The 16,252-nt window shown below is 53.7% G+C and overlaps 1 protein-coding gene across 16 annotated transcripts in view; it reads right to left on the bottom strand.

Annotated features, from left to right (window-relative positions):
- The window catches only part of ZNF362 (zinc finger protein 362), a 40,178-nt gene that overhangs the window by 15,419 nt on the left and 8,507 nt on the right, over positions 1-16,252 (bottom strand). For 5 of the 16 annotated variants that reach the window (XM_082687697.1, XM_082687696.1, XM_082687693.1 and 2 more), the window contains exons 2-5: positions 10,082-10,207; positions 4,520-4,583; positions 4,089-4,335; positions 727-1,048 (exon numbers count right to left, since the gene is read on the bottom strand). In XM_082687697.1, the coding sequence (XP_082543823.1) occupies positions 727-1,048; positions 4,089-4,335; positions 4,520-4,583; positions 10,082-10,119 (671 nt within the window). In that variant the 5' untranslated portion in view covers positions 10,120-10,207. Of the gene's footprint in view, positions 1-726; positions 1,049-4,088; positions 4,336-4,519; positions 4,584-5,361; positions 5,468-7,577; positions 9,801-10,081; positions 10,208-16,252 lie in introns of those variants that run through there. The other 11 variants (XM_082687691.1, XM_082687684.1, XM_082687698.1 and 8 more) reach the window with 5 other exon arrangements.

Raw genomic sequence — 16,252 nt, 5'->3', positions numbered from 1 at the left:
CCCCCACCCTCTGTCCAGAAGCACAGGGGGCCTCCCGCACCCATAGACCTTGTGCCCCGCACAGCAAGGAGCCCCAGGGGCACAGGCCCACCAGGGAAAGTCAGGGGGCAGGCTCCCAGCCTGGAAAACCTCCAATCTAGAGGCCAAGGCTCTTCCCAAGGGGGACTCTAGTCACAGCAGCAGGGGACTGCTTGACATTTCCCAGAGGAGAGAGGCCCAGCAATCTTGAGGAGGTATGCCCGGGGCCACAGTCCTTAACACTCAAGAGTAAGAAGTTCTCCTCCTAGGTGCCCATCAGAAGCATCTGGGGAGCTTTCAAAAAGGGCTGACTGGCCCTCGGCATGTTCCCCACCCACCCCTGACAAATTAAATCAGAATTTCTGGAGGTCCGTTCCTGGGATTGGCATTTTCTGAGCGCTCCCCAGATGATTCTAACTTGAGGGCTGAGGACACTGCTTGCAGGGAAAACGAATGGATTCCCGCTGCTGCAGGCTGCGGTGAGCTGGGCCCCCAGCAGCCCCGCATAAGCAGGGGGAGGACCGCCCCACCCACTTGTGAAGGGGCTGAGGTTGGGCCTTGGCAGAGAACCCCGCTCCTCAGGACTTGGCACCCACCCGCCCTCAGCCCCTGGGGTCCCCTTCCAGCCCCAGCTGTTGGGCTCCAAGGGCAGCCCCCCCAAGCCCATGGTGGACCCCTTGGTGGACCCCTTTCCACCAAGACCCCCACCTGTATGTCTTGCCCTCCTTGGCAGTCTCGCCCGAGGCCAGGATGGGGTAGGGAACTACGAGGACAGGCGGCCCCCCTGGGTTCTCTGCCTTGATCTTTTTGCGGCCGCGCTCGGACTTAGGGGGGCCAAGCAGGCCGTGGCCCTGGATTGTCTTGATGGAGTCCAGGAGGGGGGGGCTGGTGATCCCTGAGATGAGGGTGGGGGACGAGGCGATGAGGCGGCTCTGGCTGGTGGTGGTGGGTGTGGACGGGGTGCTGGTACCCGTGCCCGCACTCGACTCCGAAGTGCTCACAGCCGGGGTTCGGGAGGAGAGCCCCAGACCTGCAGAAGACATGGAGGGAAGGCAGCTGCAGAGGCCTTTCCAAGCCTCCCCTTCCCTTTGTAAATTACCCGGGGTAACTACATGAGAGGCCCATGTATGTATAAGAGGCCTGACACACCGAAGAACTAAATTGGTTTGGTAACAGAGGCACTTTGGAAATACTCCAAACCACAGGAAAAAAGCACAAAGATGTTCACTACTGTGTTATTTGCAATAGCAAAAAACTAGAGGAACTAAATATGGAACATTAGGGAAGGGGTCCATACATCGTGATCAGTCTTCTCCACTGAACATTAACTGCCGACTAAAAAATTATGCTTGTAAAACAAAACACACACACACAAAACAAACAAACAAAACCAGCACATGTATGCATAGAAAAAGTAAGTAGGAGAAGAAAATATACCTAATGTAATGTGGATAGTACAGCTAGAAGTAATTTTTTTTAAAGCATTTCGACTTAACTGTACTTTGATTCTTTGGCAACGAACTTTTAAAAAAAAACTTTTGTAATATAGGGGCGCCTGGCTGGCTCAGTTGGAGGGGCAGTGTTTGACCCTTGATCTCGGGGCTGTGGGTTCAAGCTCCACTTGGGTGTTGAGATTACTGAAAATAAATGAAAGCCTTTACAAAAGGGAAAAGGAAACAAAAATAAAATAAACTTTTGTAATAAAAGTCATTCTTTTAAAAATGAGGTGACTAGAAACGTTTACAGTATCAGGTGAAGCCAACAAAAAGCTGAAAATGGTACCTTTCATGTGACTAAAAGAAGACTTCTTTAAAAAAAAAACCAAAAATCTCACCATTGAGAAAGGTAAGATCCAGAGATGGACAAGCATTCATGTCCGCCGCTGCATTTATAACCATCAATGGAGGGCTGACTGGCAGAAGCCATTAATACATCAAATGTACATGACTTCTGATGAAGCAACGTGGCTTCTAGAAATTGCCCATAAAGAAATATCTGCCCCTGAGCACAAGATCTGTGTATATGGACCTTCTGTACAACCAAACTGGACACAACCCATTTGTCCTCAGCAGGGGCATTGTAAAGAGATGTGGTCCATCTTCACTATGAAGGACTGAGCAGCCACAAAAACAAGAAAGGTTCTGTGCAGTGATGGAGAGAGAACGCCCAAATGTGCCGTCGTCAGGAGAAAAAAAGCAAATCGCAGACGGTAGGAACCCATCTATTTAAAAAAAACCCACACACACCTAAGCTTCCTAAGTAGGTAACAGGCAATACAGATGTGTGCATTAATGCACAGAAATAGCTCTGAGAAGACACACCCAACTAAATTTGTGTCTAAATTGTGGTTTGCTCTAGGGAGAAAAGAATTTTCTGGTAAAAGGAGATTTTCATACTGTGTCTAGCTGCTTCTATATTATTTGAATTTTTACCTGGTGAATTCATCCATTTTTTAGATCTGTGATTAAAGGATAAAACAAAATAAATTATAGAGAAAACATATGAAAACGCTAACAATAGTAGGACGAAAGCTAATTTTCTCTCTTTTCAGCTTGTCTGCAATCTTTACATTTTCTATAAGGACTTATAATCAAAAAAAGCATTAAAAATGCTCACGGTAGAATGGTTGAGTAGGAAAAGTGAGTTGAAGTCATGGGTATAGCCCTACTACAAGCTCAGCAAAACACACACACGTATATTAAAAAATAAACAAAAAAGGTGGAAAAGGAAGGAAATGAACCAAAAGGCTTTCCTTAACTGCTGGGTTAGGAGCTGGGGATTATTAGTGCGTTTTTTCCCTTAGTTTCTCTTTTTTTTTCCCCCAAATTTCCCTTAATATGCTTATATTACTTTTTTAATATTACTTTTATAATGAAAAAAATAAATTTAATAAAATCATAATAAGGGGGGATGTGCAGAGTGTGGCTGGGGCCTCAGGGAGGCTCACTGGGTCCCATAATTCCTGGGCATCTCTGAGAGAAGCGGGGAATGAGGAGAAAGGCAGAGGCGCCCGACCAAAGGCAGGGGTGAGCCAGAGGAACAAAGGCCCGGCTGCCGTGGCCTCCAGAGAAAGCCTGTCCACCAGGCTCTGAGGTAGACGTCAGGCAGCCCCGGCCTCGTGACACCCCTCAGGACTGAGCTCACCTCCTTCCCTACCCCGTGCTTCCTCCTGTGATTCCTGCCCCCCGACCGTGCCTGGGCTCTTCCCTCAGGTCTTCCCTCTCTTTACCCCTGCGGCCAGCCCAGCACCGAGCCCTGTCCATTCCCCTCCACAACTCTCAGATCTGTCCCCTTCTCCCCGTGCCCACTGCCACTGCCTGATCCAGGCCACCACTCTCCTACAGATCTCCCTGACTCCTTCCCTCTCCCAGCAAGCCAGTCCCCCACCTGGCACCCAGACCCAGCTTTCTAACCCGAATCTGAGCAATTCCCTCCCCTACTTAAAAATCTTCAACGGCTCTGCACTGCCCGAGGGTCAAGTCCAAACTGCCCAGCCTGGCCCACAGGGCCCTTCACATCTGGTCTGCTTCCTCTCTAGAGACCAGCTAAAGCCAAGGGTCATTAACACCCGGGCTCAAACCACACTGCCTGCCTCTGCCTCCTACTGACCCTGCAACTCTGCCTCGGTTTCCTCATCTGTTAAGTGGAGACCTCATGGTGAGAACTGAATGGTTGTTTCCTAAGTCAAATACGGTCGAGTGTTCAGCCTAATACTGTCAGTGCCCACCGCACAGGCTGCTGGGAGTAGTAAGTGACCACTGCTGGGCACACACAGGTGCTCACCTGGAACCTGCTGCCATATTACCAGCATAAACACCATCCTCAACATGGTTTGGCCCTCCCACCCCCGCTGACCTTCTGCTTCCCACCCACACACCCGCTTAGCATATGCTGTTCCCTCCTCCTGATCCACTTCCCTCATGAACAGCCAACCTTTCCCCGCACACCGGCCCCTTCCCTCACCCACAAGTCTGGTCAGGGCTCTTGTGTGGATTTAGGGGGCGGGGGTCCTCCCAGGACAAGCGCCCCTCCCCCTGGCCTTCGCCCCGCCCCCTCCCAGCCCGCCATACCTGTGACGGTGCTGGTGGCCGGGCGCGCGTGCAGCGCCACGTCGGGCTGCGGCACAGCCTGCGGGTGCAGCCCCGGCACCTGCTGCAGCTTGGGCAGCGACATGACGGCCTGGCTGCTCTCGGCCGGGGCCGGCGGCACCAGCAGCGGCTGCTGCGAGGAGGCCGACGTGGGCGGCAGGTGGGGCGGCCGGATCTTCTCCGCCATCAGCTGCTCCTTGATCTTGTTAATCAGGACCAGGTTGTCTAGCTGTGGGCGGGAGAGGAGACGCCCTGAGGGGGCTGGGGCCGCATCCGGGCCCCTTCCCCAGGCCGCGGGTCCCCCGCGAGCCGGGAGCCTCGAGACCCACCCCACAGGCCAGACCGAAGCCCCAGGCAAAGCAGAGCGGCTCCGAGAGGGGTTGGGCCGCCAGAGGACGACGCACTCGTCTTACCTGGCTGGGCATGGTGGGAGGAGGGGGCCAGAAGTAGGGGTTGTTAAATCGAGGCTCGGCCATCCTGCGGGGAGAGAGCGACTGTCACGGGGACCCTCCCCACCCGCCTGGGGCGAGCTCCCATCAGCCATGCCCACTCAAGTCTGGCCCAGTGTCTGGGACCCCCACCCTCGTGGGACACTCACCCTGCAGCAGGGCAGGCCCCCTCCCAGGCCCAGGCAACCACGTCCCTAGGCTGAAAAGTCAAGAATTCAGTGTCTCCCTCCGTGGGCCCCAGAGGGCAAAGGTCAGAGACAGACCAGCTATGCTCCCAGTGCCCCCCCATCACCCTGATGCCGCGGACCAATTCCCATCCCCGGAAAGGGCCCAAGGCTGTAGAGCCCACCCCATGGACCCATGGATTTCACACAGAAGCCCCCACCCCACCCCACCCCCACTCCCACCAGACAGAGACACACAGGGGAGTCTTGGAGCAACTTTGTAAACGGCCACAGACAGAGGCAACTGCCCAACCCAGATCCTGGCCCTTCTGACAGCTGTTCCCTTGAGGGCAGACATCTTCATCAGAACAAGAGGGTAGCCTGGGTCATCAGATATGGCCACTCTGAAGGGCAATCTGGTACTATGGTTACAGAGACCCAAGTGATTACTGCCCTTTGACCCCAAAAATTGTTACCTCTGGAAAGCTGCCTCTAAGAAAAACACACATGGATGCGTGCAACATTTTACCTACAAGGATGTGTCAGCACACTCTGCTAAAGGAGCGACTTGGGGAGGCCTGCAGCTAGGACAGTTTGGGGCTCTTCACTAGAATTACGTGACAGTCTACTGATGACCCTCACCTCTCCAAGTTCCATGGCAGGCCCGGGCAATTAGGCCATTCAACCAGGGCAGCGTGAAGGATGGGCCTTCAGAGCTATTTTACTCTTCCAGAAGGTTCCAATCTTCCTGCAACCCGAGAGTAAGTCAAGAAGTGACTTACAGGGATACCTGGGTGGCTCAGCCAGTTAAGCCTCTACCTTTGGCTCAGGTCATGATCCCCGAGTCCTGGGCTTAAGTCCCGCATGGGGCTCCTTGCTCAGCGGGGAGCCTGCTTCTCCCTCTCCCTGCTTTGCCTGCCACTCCCCCTGCTTGTGCGCGTGCTCTCTCTCTCTGATAAATAAACAAAATCTTTAAAAAAAAAAAAGAAAAGTGACTTACAGGACCATTCTGAACCAACCTGTTCTCCACCAAAATTCTCCTATCGCTCTCTCCCTAAACAGAAATTACTAGCCTCAATACCTACCAGTATTGGTGCTTAAGTGAAACTGTTTATTTTGACAAGAAAGGCCAAAGTGAAGTGCCTTCGACCTCTTTTCCTGGTCCTAGAAGCCCAAGGAGCTCCTAGTGGGATTGCAGGCAGAGAGTTTTAGGAGAAAACTCTCAATACAATCTAATCTCAACACTCTTAATAAAGACTTTTGATACAGATTACCCTTATAATCTTTACTTGAGAAATAGGCACAGGAGGTATTATTATGCCATTTTATAAGTGAAGAAACTGAGGCTTGGAGAGAGGGGGAAGGACCCGTCCAAGACGACAGGGCTGGGTGCCAGAGTCAAACTAGAAATCGGATTTGCTCAAGGCTTTTCCTCTGGGGAATTTGCTTTGCAAACCCCAGTCCCTGGTTGAGCCAATAAACCACATGCAAAACCATCTCTGCCTTTCCCTCCCAGCCTGGGGGCCGCTTGAGGTCTGAGCCTGGCCAGGCTGAGGGTCAGACAGCCCCTGGCCTCTAAGGGCTCTCCTGCTCCCTCTACCCACAGACATCAAGCTGTCCTTTCCTTACAGCCCAACGCTAAATAAGCCCTTCCTGCCTAGAGTTCTCCCTGACTGTTCCAGACCCCTTTCTCAGAAAGACCTCAAAACAATAATGACAGGGAGGAGGCTGCCACTTATCAGCTGCCTCCCTTGTGCCAGGCACATCAACACTCAAAGTCAGGTACTCTCGTCATCCCATTTTATAACTGAAATTCAAGTTCAGAGAGGTAGAGTGACTTGGTCAAGGTCACACGGCATGGAAGCAGAGCTGAGATCCCTGCTCTAATCTGCCTAACTCCAAAGTCCAGCTGATTGGTCCCTTAGCTGTTCAGGGGAAAGGCAAGGCATCCTGACCGCAGGCTCGTGAACATGCCTTGTCTTAGGATACAAAGGGCACTGTCCAGGGGCAGGCATCCACTCATCCAGCGGCCTCAGGACCTGCTGTCCATCAGGGAAAGTGTGAAGGGAACGAAGCTGGAGAGCCAGGGAGAAGAGACTCCAGGCTGGGGGGAAGGGAAGCCGGGAACTGGATACACCTGTCTCACCCATCTCAGTATCCCCGGCAGCCACGCCGAGAGGTGACCCACAACATGAGTTGCATGACAGAGTGAATAAATGAAGGAATGATCATCAGAATCAGGACAACCACACACAATGTGGCAGTTTACAAAGCTCTTCTGTGCCCACTGGCATTCTCCCCAGAGGCCCCAGGAAGCAGGGAATAGTTTCACCCCCATTTTGCAGAGGGAAGCATTCTGCTCCAGGCCACAAGGATAGGGGAGACCAAAGGGAGCACCGCACTGCGATGCTGAGCCTCAGCTCTCAGAGACTCAGTGCTCCTCATCTGTGAAATGGGGTGAAACAGGCCACTCTGCCTCAGGCCTGACCCAGCCCAGGGCTCTGCCTACTGCTCCAGCTGTTCCTCGGAGTTCTGCGGAGGCTACCCTCTCCTCCTCCTCTTCAGCTCAATGCCAAGTTCAGGCTTCCCAAAGGCCCAGCCCGGTCAGGGAGATACCGGGAAGGTGGCCGGCCTAGGGTCCCATGGATGGGGTCAAGCATCCTCTCTGCCACTCGTCAGGCCCCTGGGCGGGCAGGGATGGCCCCTCGCCCCGGCTGGACAAACAGGCTCACAGAAGCCAATGGTCTGCCCTGGGCCACTTAACCTGATCCCCACGGTCTCTGCCTAATTTCTCCATGTCCTTCTCTGGCTGGTCGCAATTTCATGATTCAGTCTGTGCCCCTGGCCTTGGCACATACCTCCTGTGCGTCAAAGGTGAGGAAGGTGGGCGAGGGTTGACCATTTGTTGGGTGTCAGGCCCACTGCCAGGTATAGCTCGGGAGGATCTGCAGGGAGGCTCCCAGCCAGCTCGTAGGGTGGGGGCCCCTTGGGCAACCTGGGGGCCTGCACGACGTGACGGGCCATCGCCAGAGGTGAGCAGTTAGGGTGGTGAGGACTGGGTGAAGCTGCTCCGACCTTGTCAGAAAGGAGGGGTCTGAAGCAGGAGACTGGTCAGGTGTGTGTTTGGGACAGGTGGACAGGGCAGGAGGCCACAGCCCGAGCAGAGGCGCGGATGTGTGCAAGTACGAGGCAGGTTTGGGTCCATGAGCCCGTCACCTTCAGGCACCAAAAAGAGAGCCAGAGAGGGGAGGTAGTGAGGGACTGGCCAGCCAGCAGGGTGCTAAAGGCCTGCCAAAGGGCTGGGCTGGAATGCTGGTGGGGAGAAGGCATCAGAAGCTCTGGAGTCAAGGGGGACTGAGGTCAAAGGGAGCAGCAGCCTGAGGGCCAGGCCGAGGCAGGGGCGGAGGAGCAAAGTGGGCTGTGCCTGTAAGGTCCTGTGGGGACAGGCAGGACAGGCTGCTGGCTGGGCGGGATGTGTCCACTGGTCTTCAAGCCCCCGAGGGAAGGCGAGACTGCTGTGAGCCGAGAGACACACAGCCCGGACGCTCACGGCAGGGCAAGCACACTACCGTTTCGTTTTTCTTGCCCCACAAGGTGAAGAAAGTCAGAAAGGTGGATGAACGAAACACCTAGTGCTGCTTCTGAAAACGGTGGGCCCATCCACCATCCGCCCATCCATTCGCTCTGGATACATCCTCTGGGCCGTACGGGGTTGGGAGCTGGGGAACCTGAGGCAAAAGGGGGCACCCTGCTGTCCAGGAGCTCCCAGCTAAGTGGAGGAAACAGACTTGTGGCCCACAAGCTTCTGCATGAAAGAACTTTCGCCTGAGCCCTGCTACATGCCACCGAGGACCCTCCAGACCACCTCCTCATGGCCTCGTGCTGCCTGGACCCTCCGTGAAACTGTGACCCTGGCTCCTTATCTTGGTGTCTCTCAGAACTCCCCCCCCCCCTCCACAAGCTACGCTCCTGTGTCCCACCCACCTCATCCGTGGCTGGCCCACCCGCTCTAGGACTCTAAATACAGTCCAAGTCCCAAGTCCCCGCCCTCAGTCGGGGCCTGTCCTTGGAGCTCCAGGCCCACCTTCCAGCTACCTCCCTTTGCCTGTCTGGTGGGCCGCTTGGACTCAGCAAGCCTAAGCTGCACTGGGTCTTCCCCCAAGACATGTGCCCCCTGGAGCCATTCCTGACTGTGAGTGGGTACCCCCATCTGCCAGATGCTCCTGCCACAGACACACGTGTCCCTATACCTCCCAACCCTCCCTACCCAGCTCAGATCCACCACCAGCCACTGCCCCGGGACTGGATTTCCAAATTCTCCCTCAAATCCACCCACTCCTCTCCACGAGTCCTAGCTATGATCACCTCACCTGGACCATGGAACAGACTGCTTTGTTTAGAGCCCAATGCACCTGGGTTCAAATCTCGGCTCCAACTCACCAGCTGTGTGATCTGGGGCAAATCAGTTGCTCCTGCCCCCCAAGTTAAGGGATGAGCAACCCAGAGCCAGGGGCCTGACCCAGGATGGAGAAAAGGATCGGGGGGGACTTCCCAGTGGAGGTGATGCCTGCTTTGGGTCTTAAAGGATGAGCGGGAGTGAGCCAGGTAACAAAGGAGGGGGGAGCATGGCTGGCACAAGCAGGAGCCTGAGCAAAGGCCCAGAGGTGAGAAGCAACACGCCGTGTGCAAGGAGCTAAGCGTTCCCGTGTGGACTGGGAGAGGAGACATGGGGCTGGAGCCAGCAGCCAGGGAAAGCTGACAACATCCTAGGCCTGGAGTCTGGACTCAAAGCGGTGGGTGATGGGGCAGAATCTGTGGTTTAGAAAGACTCCACTGACTAATGAGTGTGGACAGGACCGGAGAGACCAGGGGAAGAGGCAGGAGACACCCATTAGGAGGCCCCTGGAGAAGGGGACGGAGGGGAGAGGCAGGGAGGACCTGAGCTGGGACTCGGAGGAAAGTGATCAAAGAGGCCTGGCTATCCAGTTGGAGCTGGAGGCCAAGGAAGCATGCATCTCACCCCCACCCCACCCCCCACACCGTGTGGCCCAGGAGGACCTCGGAATCCCCCCGCAGACACAGTCACAGGAACATGCAGACGGCCCCACACTCGGACACACGTGACAGACACAGACTTATGGTCCCAAACATGGACAGATGGGGACATAGAGCAGGAACCCACAGCCACCAGGACACAGAGTCACAGGTGGGCGCTGTTGCAGGAGGGTGAGTCCTCAGGGACAGACCCAGAAGGAAGCAGGGAGGGCACGTGAGGAAGTTGGGATGAACATAATGCCTTAGTCCCCCCCAAAGAACAAACCCCTCATTGACAGATTTCAACCTGGAATCACAGGCTCCTTACCTAGAGTGTCCTTTCCCACTTGGTGAACTTCTACTCATCCTTCAAGACCCAGCTCAAGTGTTCCCTCTTCTACGGAGCTTTCCCTGAACCCCCAGTCAGTCACTTCCTCTGTGTTCCCAACAGCACCTTGTATATGGGAATAACAATAACAATAATAATAAAATGGCAGCTACCGTCAATTTCAACACTCACTACGTGCCAGACACTGTGCTGAGTATGTCATATGCATCACGTCACTGAGTCTTTCCGATGCCTCTGTGAGACGTGCATTTAACAGAAGAGGAAACTGCAGCTCAGAGAGGTTGACCAACTTGCCCAAAGTCACACAGCTAGCAAGTAATGGAGTTAGGACACCACCCAGATCTGGTGCAGCACTACAGAGCCGTCACACCTGGTGTGGCTATCTGTTTCCCTGGGTGACTTCCCCGAGAGACTGTGAGTTCCTCACAGTTACAACTAGTGCTCGTTCACCTTTGCCATTCCAGCACCTAGCCCAACATGGTCTCAGAAACTCTCTGGAGAATAAAAAAATAAAATAATATCGACTCCCTTTTCTTGAGCACTCACAGCGGGCCAGGAACTGTCTAAGGCGATTTTACAGCCATTACTTTACTACTGCAATAGACCTATGATACATATGAGGAAACTGAGGCCCAGAGAGGTTAAGTAATGTGCCTGAGGTCCCAAAGCCAAGTCTAGATTTGAACCCAGATCTGCCCATGACCCTTTCCCAGGAAGATGGCCCGAGGGCAGCCTTGTAAGCTCCACGGAAGGGTACGAGAGGGGGCACCGAGGAAGGTGCACAGCAGGTGGCAGGCCCTGGCCCCTGGGAGGTCCAGGTACAGTACAAACAGACAGACACAAAGAGGACAGGCAGCCCAGGGGGAGGACGGCAGGATGCAGGTCAGCAACTCTTTCCCACCCCCGTCCCCAGACCATCTCACAGGCATTAAAAACTGAGATTTGCCCAGACCCCATGGCCACAGAGGAATGAGCTCCCAACGAAGCAAATGGGAGAGAGCAGGACCCAAAACTGTCTGGACACTATGATTACGAGGAGGCAAAAATAAAAACCTGCGTCAGAAAAAGCAAGCTGCAGGGAACCACACCCAGGGGGAGGGCTGGGAGAGGTGGCCGGAGCTGATCCGGTTTTTGTCTTTGTTTGTCTGATTTCGATTCTCTGTAATGTCGTTCGGTTGCTTTTATAATGAAAACAATAAATTTATTCTCAAAGAAAAGACAGAAAATTGCTGGTAGCCCAAGGGCAGAGGGGGAACAGATGGAGGGTCTTGGAGGCATGGCGGCGCAGGTGGAAGCCAGGGTCAGCTGACGGTGGGCACTCAACTGACCGCTGGCTGCCAGGCCCCGCACGCCCCCCATCCTCTGGGTTCGTACAACCCAGCTAGGCGGCAGGGGGTGTCAGCAAAGGCTACCTGGCAGATGGAACATTCGGCGTGCACTTTGGAGCTGTTTGAAGGTGGGGAAAGGTCTCCACCACCTCCTCTGCCCTGGTCCAAGCCCCCTTTGGCTACTCCAAGAGTCCCTTTACTGGTTTCCCTGCCTCTACCCACAGCCCCCGTTTCATTCTCCTATTGCAGTTGCTGTGAGATTTCTAAAAATACAAAAGCAGATCACGATATTCACCTCCTTAAAACCTTCCATGGCTCCCTACTTCTCTCCAGACAAGGCCCGGACTCCTTGGGCCTTATGTATCAGGCCCTCACTGACCTCTGTGGCGTCAGTGATTCTTCCCACCTTACACTCTGCCCAGCCAGCCAGAGAGCTCCCCCAGGGTTTTACTTCCTTTATTTCCTAAACTTCACTCAGACTACCTCCTCTCCCTGGAACCCTCTATCCTCCCCACTTCACTGACTGACGCCAAATTATCTTCAAGCTCCAGCGTATGAACCACTTCCTCCTGAAAGCCTTCCAGGGCTGCTCCACCTCCACCCTCCTAGGCTGTGTCAGTTGCCTCTCCTTTGTTCCCTTTGTGCCCTGCATATCCATCATCAGAGCACGGATCCCCCTACTTTCTGTCTGTTTTCTTGCCCATCTCTATTGTCAGGCACACTCACGGCTGAGTAATTTTGTCTTTTAAGCCCTGCACAGTACCTGATAAATGTTTGAATGAATGAATGAATGAATGCACCAGTACCTGATAAATGTTTGAATGAATGAATGAATGAATGCACTAGATGGAGGGAACTGAAAGGGTCATGGCCTGGATAGAGGAAAGTCCTCTCCCTCATCCTGGCACTATACTGTCCCCGGTGTCGCTCTGTTCCTTATTTCCTAGATCTAAGCCCTACCTTCCTAAGTGAGCTGAGAAGGGGCTATATGTGCTCCATAAGGACAAGCAGACCAAAAAGGAGGTTAACTGCTAATCAACACAGAAAATGGCTGTGCTTCCCAAGCAGTGAAAATTAAATGAGCTTCACCTCTTAAAATAGCAAAAAGAAAGAAGAAAATGACAATACCCAATGCTAGTGAATGTAAGATGAAACTGGCACTGCTAGCCATTGGTAGGACTGTAAGCTGGAACAAACGTTTCTTCCCCCGCCCCCCACCAAGATTTTATTTCTAAGTAACCTCTCCACCCAATACGGGGCTTGAACCCACAGCCCTGAGATCAAGAGTCACATGCTCTACCTTCTGCACCAGCCAGGCACCACACAATCACTTCTGAAAACAGTCTGGTAGTAATGTGTCAAGAACTCAAAAAAAAAAAAAAAAAAAATGTTCAGACCTCCTGGCCTCGTGATCCCATTCTTGGTCATCTATCCCTAGAAAATAACCCAAATATAGACAGAGTTTTATGTACAGAGTGGTTTGCTTCAGTGAGGTTTTTTGTTTTTGTCTTTTTGGGGGTTTTTTTGTTTTGTTTTTTGTTTTTTTTACAATAACGAAAAACGCAAGAGCCAAAATTTTAAATAGGAGGATGGCTCTGTAAGTCATGGTACACAAAGACGTGGTCTGCAATCATTAATAGCCAATGTTTACTGGCACTGTCATGACTCATTCAACACTCATATCAACCTTACCCGGAACTGAAGCAAGGAGAAATTCGATAACTTGCCCAAAGCCAAGCATGTACAATGGGAACCCAGAAAGTGAGGCTCCAGAGCCCATGCTTTCCACCTGACACTGGATCTGTTAGAAGGAAGGATTGGAACAACCCTGAAGTCACGTAGAAAATACTCGTGAGGGGCGCCTGGGTGGCTCAGTGGGCCTCTGCCTTCGGCTCAGGTCATGATCTCAGGGTCCTGGGATCAACCCCAACATAGGGTTCTCTACTTGGGGTGGAGCCTGCTTCCCCCTCTCTCTCTGCCTGCCTCTCTGCCTACTTGTGATCTCCCTCTCTGTCAAATAAATAAATAAAATCTTAAAAAAAGAAAATACTCATGATATAGCAGTTGTCAGGGAGATGGGGGAGGGGAGCAGATTTTTAAAAACTGTATGTGTAGACAGGGCAATGACATCTATATAAACATCATTTACTGAGAGGAGGGAAGGAAAAACCGGAAGGCTAGCAGTGATGGTGCCTCAGGCTTGGGGTGAGAGCAGAAATGGCAGGTTTGGGTTTACCTCACTTCCCTAGTCTCTGACTTTTCTGCAGGGTAGTTATGTGACTTCCTTAAGGCATATTTTTCATGAAACTAAAGGTTCAGCAAGCTTAAGCCAAGCAGGACAGCCCAGCCCCTGCCCACAGATCCACGAGGAATCTGGTCTCAGGCCCTGCAGTTTTACCAGGAGGAGAGAAGAGCTCGGAGAGAGTGGGGGGCTTGCTAGGTCCCACCATGAGCCCTCCAGCCCCACCCCAGACTCCAGCCAGGAGCACAGAGTCAGGAAGGGGCTTCAGAGGGGAGCACCAGGTCAAAGCCTGCCCAGGTCACTCATGCCTCCTTGAAATCTCTCTTGGGTTCGCATCAGTTTGGGGGTACAGTTCCAAATCCCCAGCACAGCACCCAGAGGCCTCTGCCAATGAGGCTCTGCAGGCCACATGTATCCCCAGCAAGTACATCCCCACAGCCTCCCCCACCCTATCCCCCACAGGTCCCCAAAAACAAGTTGCACTTTCATGCCACCATGCACAGGCGTCACAGCCCTGGGGAGGCCTCCTTGCTCACCAGCCCCTCCACAGCTGTATTTGCGGCCTCTTCCCCTGAGCACCCCCAGCTTCCTGGATCTCCTCCACCCCAGCCCTGATTCCACTCTGCTAGGACTGCCCGCTTCCTTGTCCACCCAGTCCCCCACGTAGCTGTGAGCACCCTGAGACCAGGGCTTGGGTCTGGTTCTTAGTGACAACCCCACACCCCGACTTGGCCCCACAGCTCACCTGGCTCTTCTTTCAGCTAAAGGGCACCTTCGAATTCTCTTCCAGCATGCAATGGACTGCCCTGTCGTGCACACCCACGGCCTCCTGCTTTCTCTGCTGCCTCTCTATCATGCCTCCAGATAATCCCTCCAGTCGTGACCCACAAGGACAGGGCCACCAATGCGGCCCCAGGGCCAAGCTCTGGTCAGGTAGTAAGTGCTCAGATGCCTACTTCGTGCCAGGTGCTCAATAAACATTCACTAAGAGGGAAGGGCTGTCCCTGAGAGAGGAGGGGGTCTGTCCACGTGCACCTTACAGACTGAGAAGTTTGCCAGGAGAGCCAAGGGTAGAGGGACAACATCCCCAGCAGAGGGGCAGTGTGTGCAAAGACACAGCAAACTGCTAGCTTCCTAGGGTAGCTGAGGGTTCTCAACCATGGTCCCTGCCCCAGAGTGACAAATTGCTGCTGGGGCTCAGCTGAGCTATGGGGTAGGGGCGTTCCTGGAAAGATGAGCTCATCCCACTGAGGAATGCATGAAGCTTTCACAAAGGTGGGACTTACTAATGAGGAAAGCAGAGAGGTCAAGAGATGCCAGAGAAGGGCAGGCCAGGGGGTAAAAGTTCATGTGCCAAGGTCCAGTGGCAGGAATGCACAAAGCATCACGTTTGGTCGGGTGTGGATATAGTGCAGGGATTTGCAGAAGATGGAGGGAAGGGTGGCTGGGGCAGTTGACAAAGGGCCAGAGTTCCAGGCTATGGTGCTTGGATAAAAGGCCATGGGGGGCCATGGAAGGTCTCTGAGCACGGGAAGGCCACAGTCAAGGTTTTCAGTAGACAGGACACTATGTGACCAGAAGGGCAGCCTGGAAGTGACGGGCAAGAGACGGTCTGAAGGGGAGAAGCTGAGGTTCCCCATCTTCCCAGCTTGTAAGACACCCATGTGCTCCAAGTCTGCCTCCCACGATCCCTCTGCCCTCCACATGTCCCTACTCCACGCGGCCCAGAGGGCCGAGCCCCAGCTGCTGGGCCCCACCCCATCCCCAGGACCCAGGCCAGTCTCGGGAGCTTGCTCCTGGGAACTTCCTGTGAGGACAGAGCCTCCCGAGGGTCCTGGATCCAATTAGGCTGGGTTTCCGCAGCCTGGCTGAGTTGGAAGGGCAGTTCTCGTTGTGAGGGAGGGACTAATTGCAAAGAGCAGGGCTGCTACCCGTACCCTGGTCAGTGGAAGCTAGGATGCTGCCATTCGCCTCTCTGTCCCTCCCTTTCCCCCACACCAGCCACCCAGAGACACCACCCTCTCCGAGAGCCACAGGGCTCTCATTTAGAGAATGGGCCGGGTTACCCTTTTCAGACTGAGAGAATGTTCTGCAGGCTTTGAACACAAGCCCTTCTCTACTTCTCTACTTCCATTTCCCCTGGGGACCCCCAGCTCCCATCCTCACAGGCAAGTCCTTCTGCCGGCATGAACGGACAAGAAGAGGAACAGAGTACTCGGTTCATGCCAGGCACCGTGGGGAGCATTTCCAAATACAGAACACATTCAGAAAGATGCTAAGAACATAAACAAACAGCTTAATGACTTAGGAAATACAGATCCAGGAACCCAAGAAGCCCTTACCCGATGCCCCTTCTGCCAGCCCCTGAGGGTCCCACTCTCCTGGTTTCTTCCCTAATCTCTTCCTTGTTTGGAGTCAGGAAAGAGGCTCACGCCCAGTCATGGCAGCTGGTGAGGGCAGAGGAAACTCAAACCCACTGCCACCAGCTTGCTGTGTGACCTTTAGCAAGTCCATTTCCTCTCTGGGCCATTGCTCCTTCCTCTATACTTTCTTTCTTTTTCTTTCTTTTTTTTTTTTTTT

The sequence above is a fragment of the Mustela nivalis genome (assembly GCF_964662115.1).
Source record: "Mustela nivalis genome assembly, chromosome: 10".
NCBI classification, from domain to species: domain Eukaryota; kingdom Metazoa; phylum Chordata; class Mammalia; order Carnivora; family Mustelidae; genus Mustela; species Mustela nivalis.
Note: the sequence above shows the minus strand (reverse complement) of the source record. Positions and strands in the feature narration are given on the sequence as shown.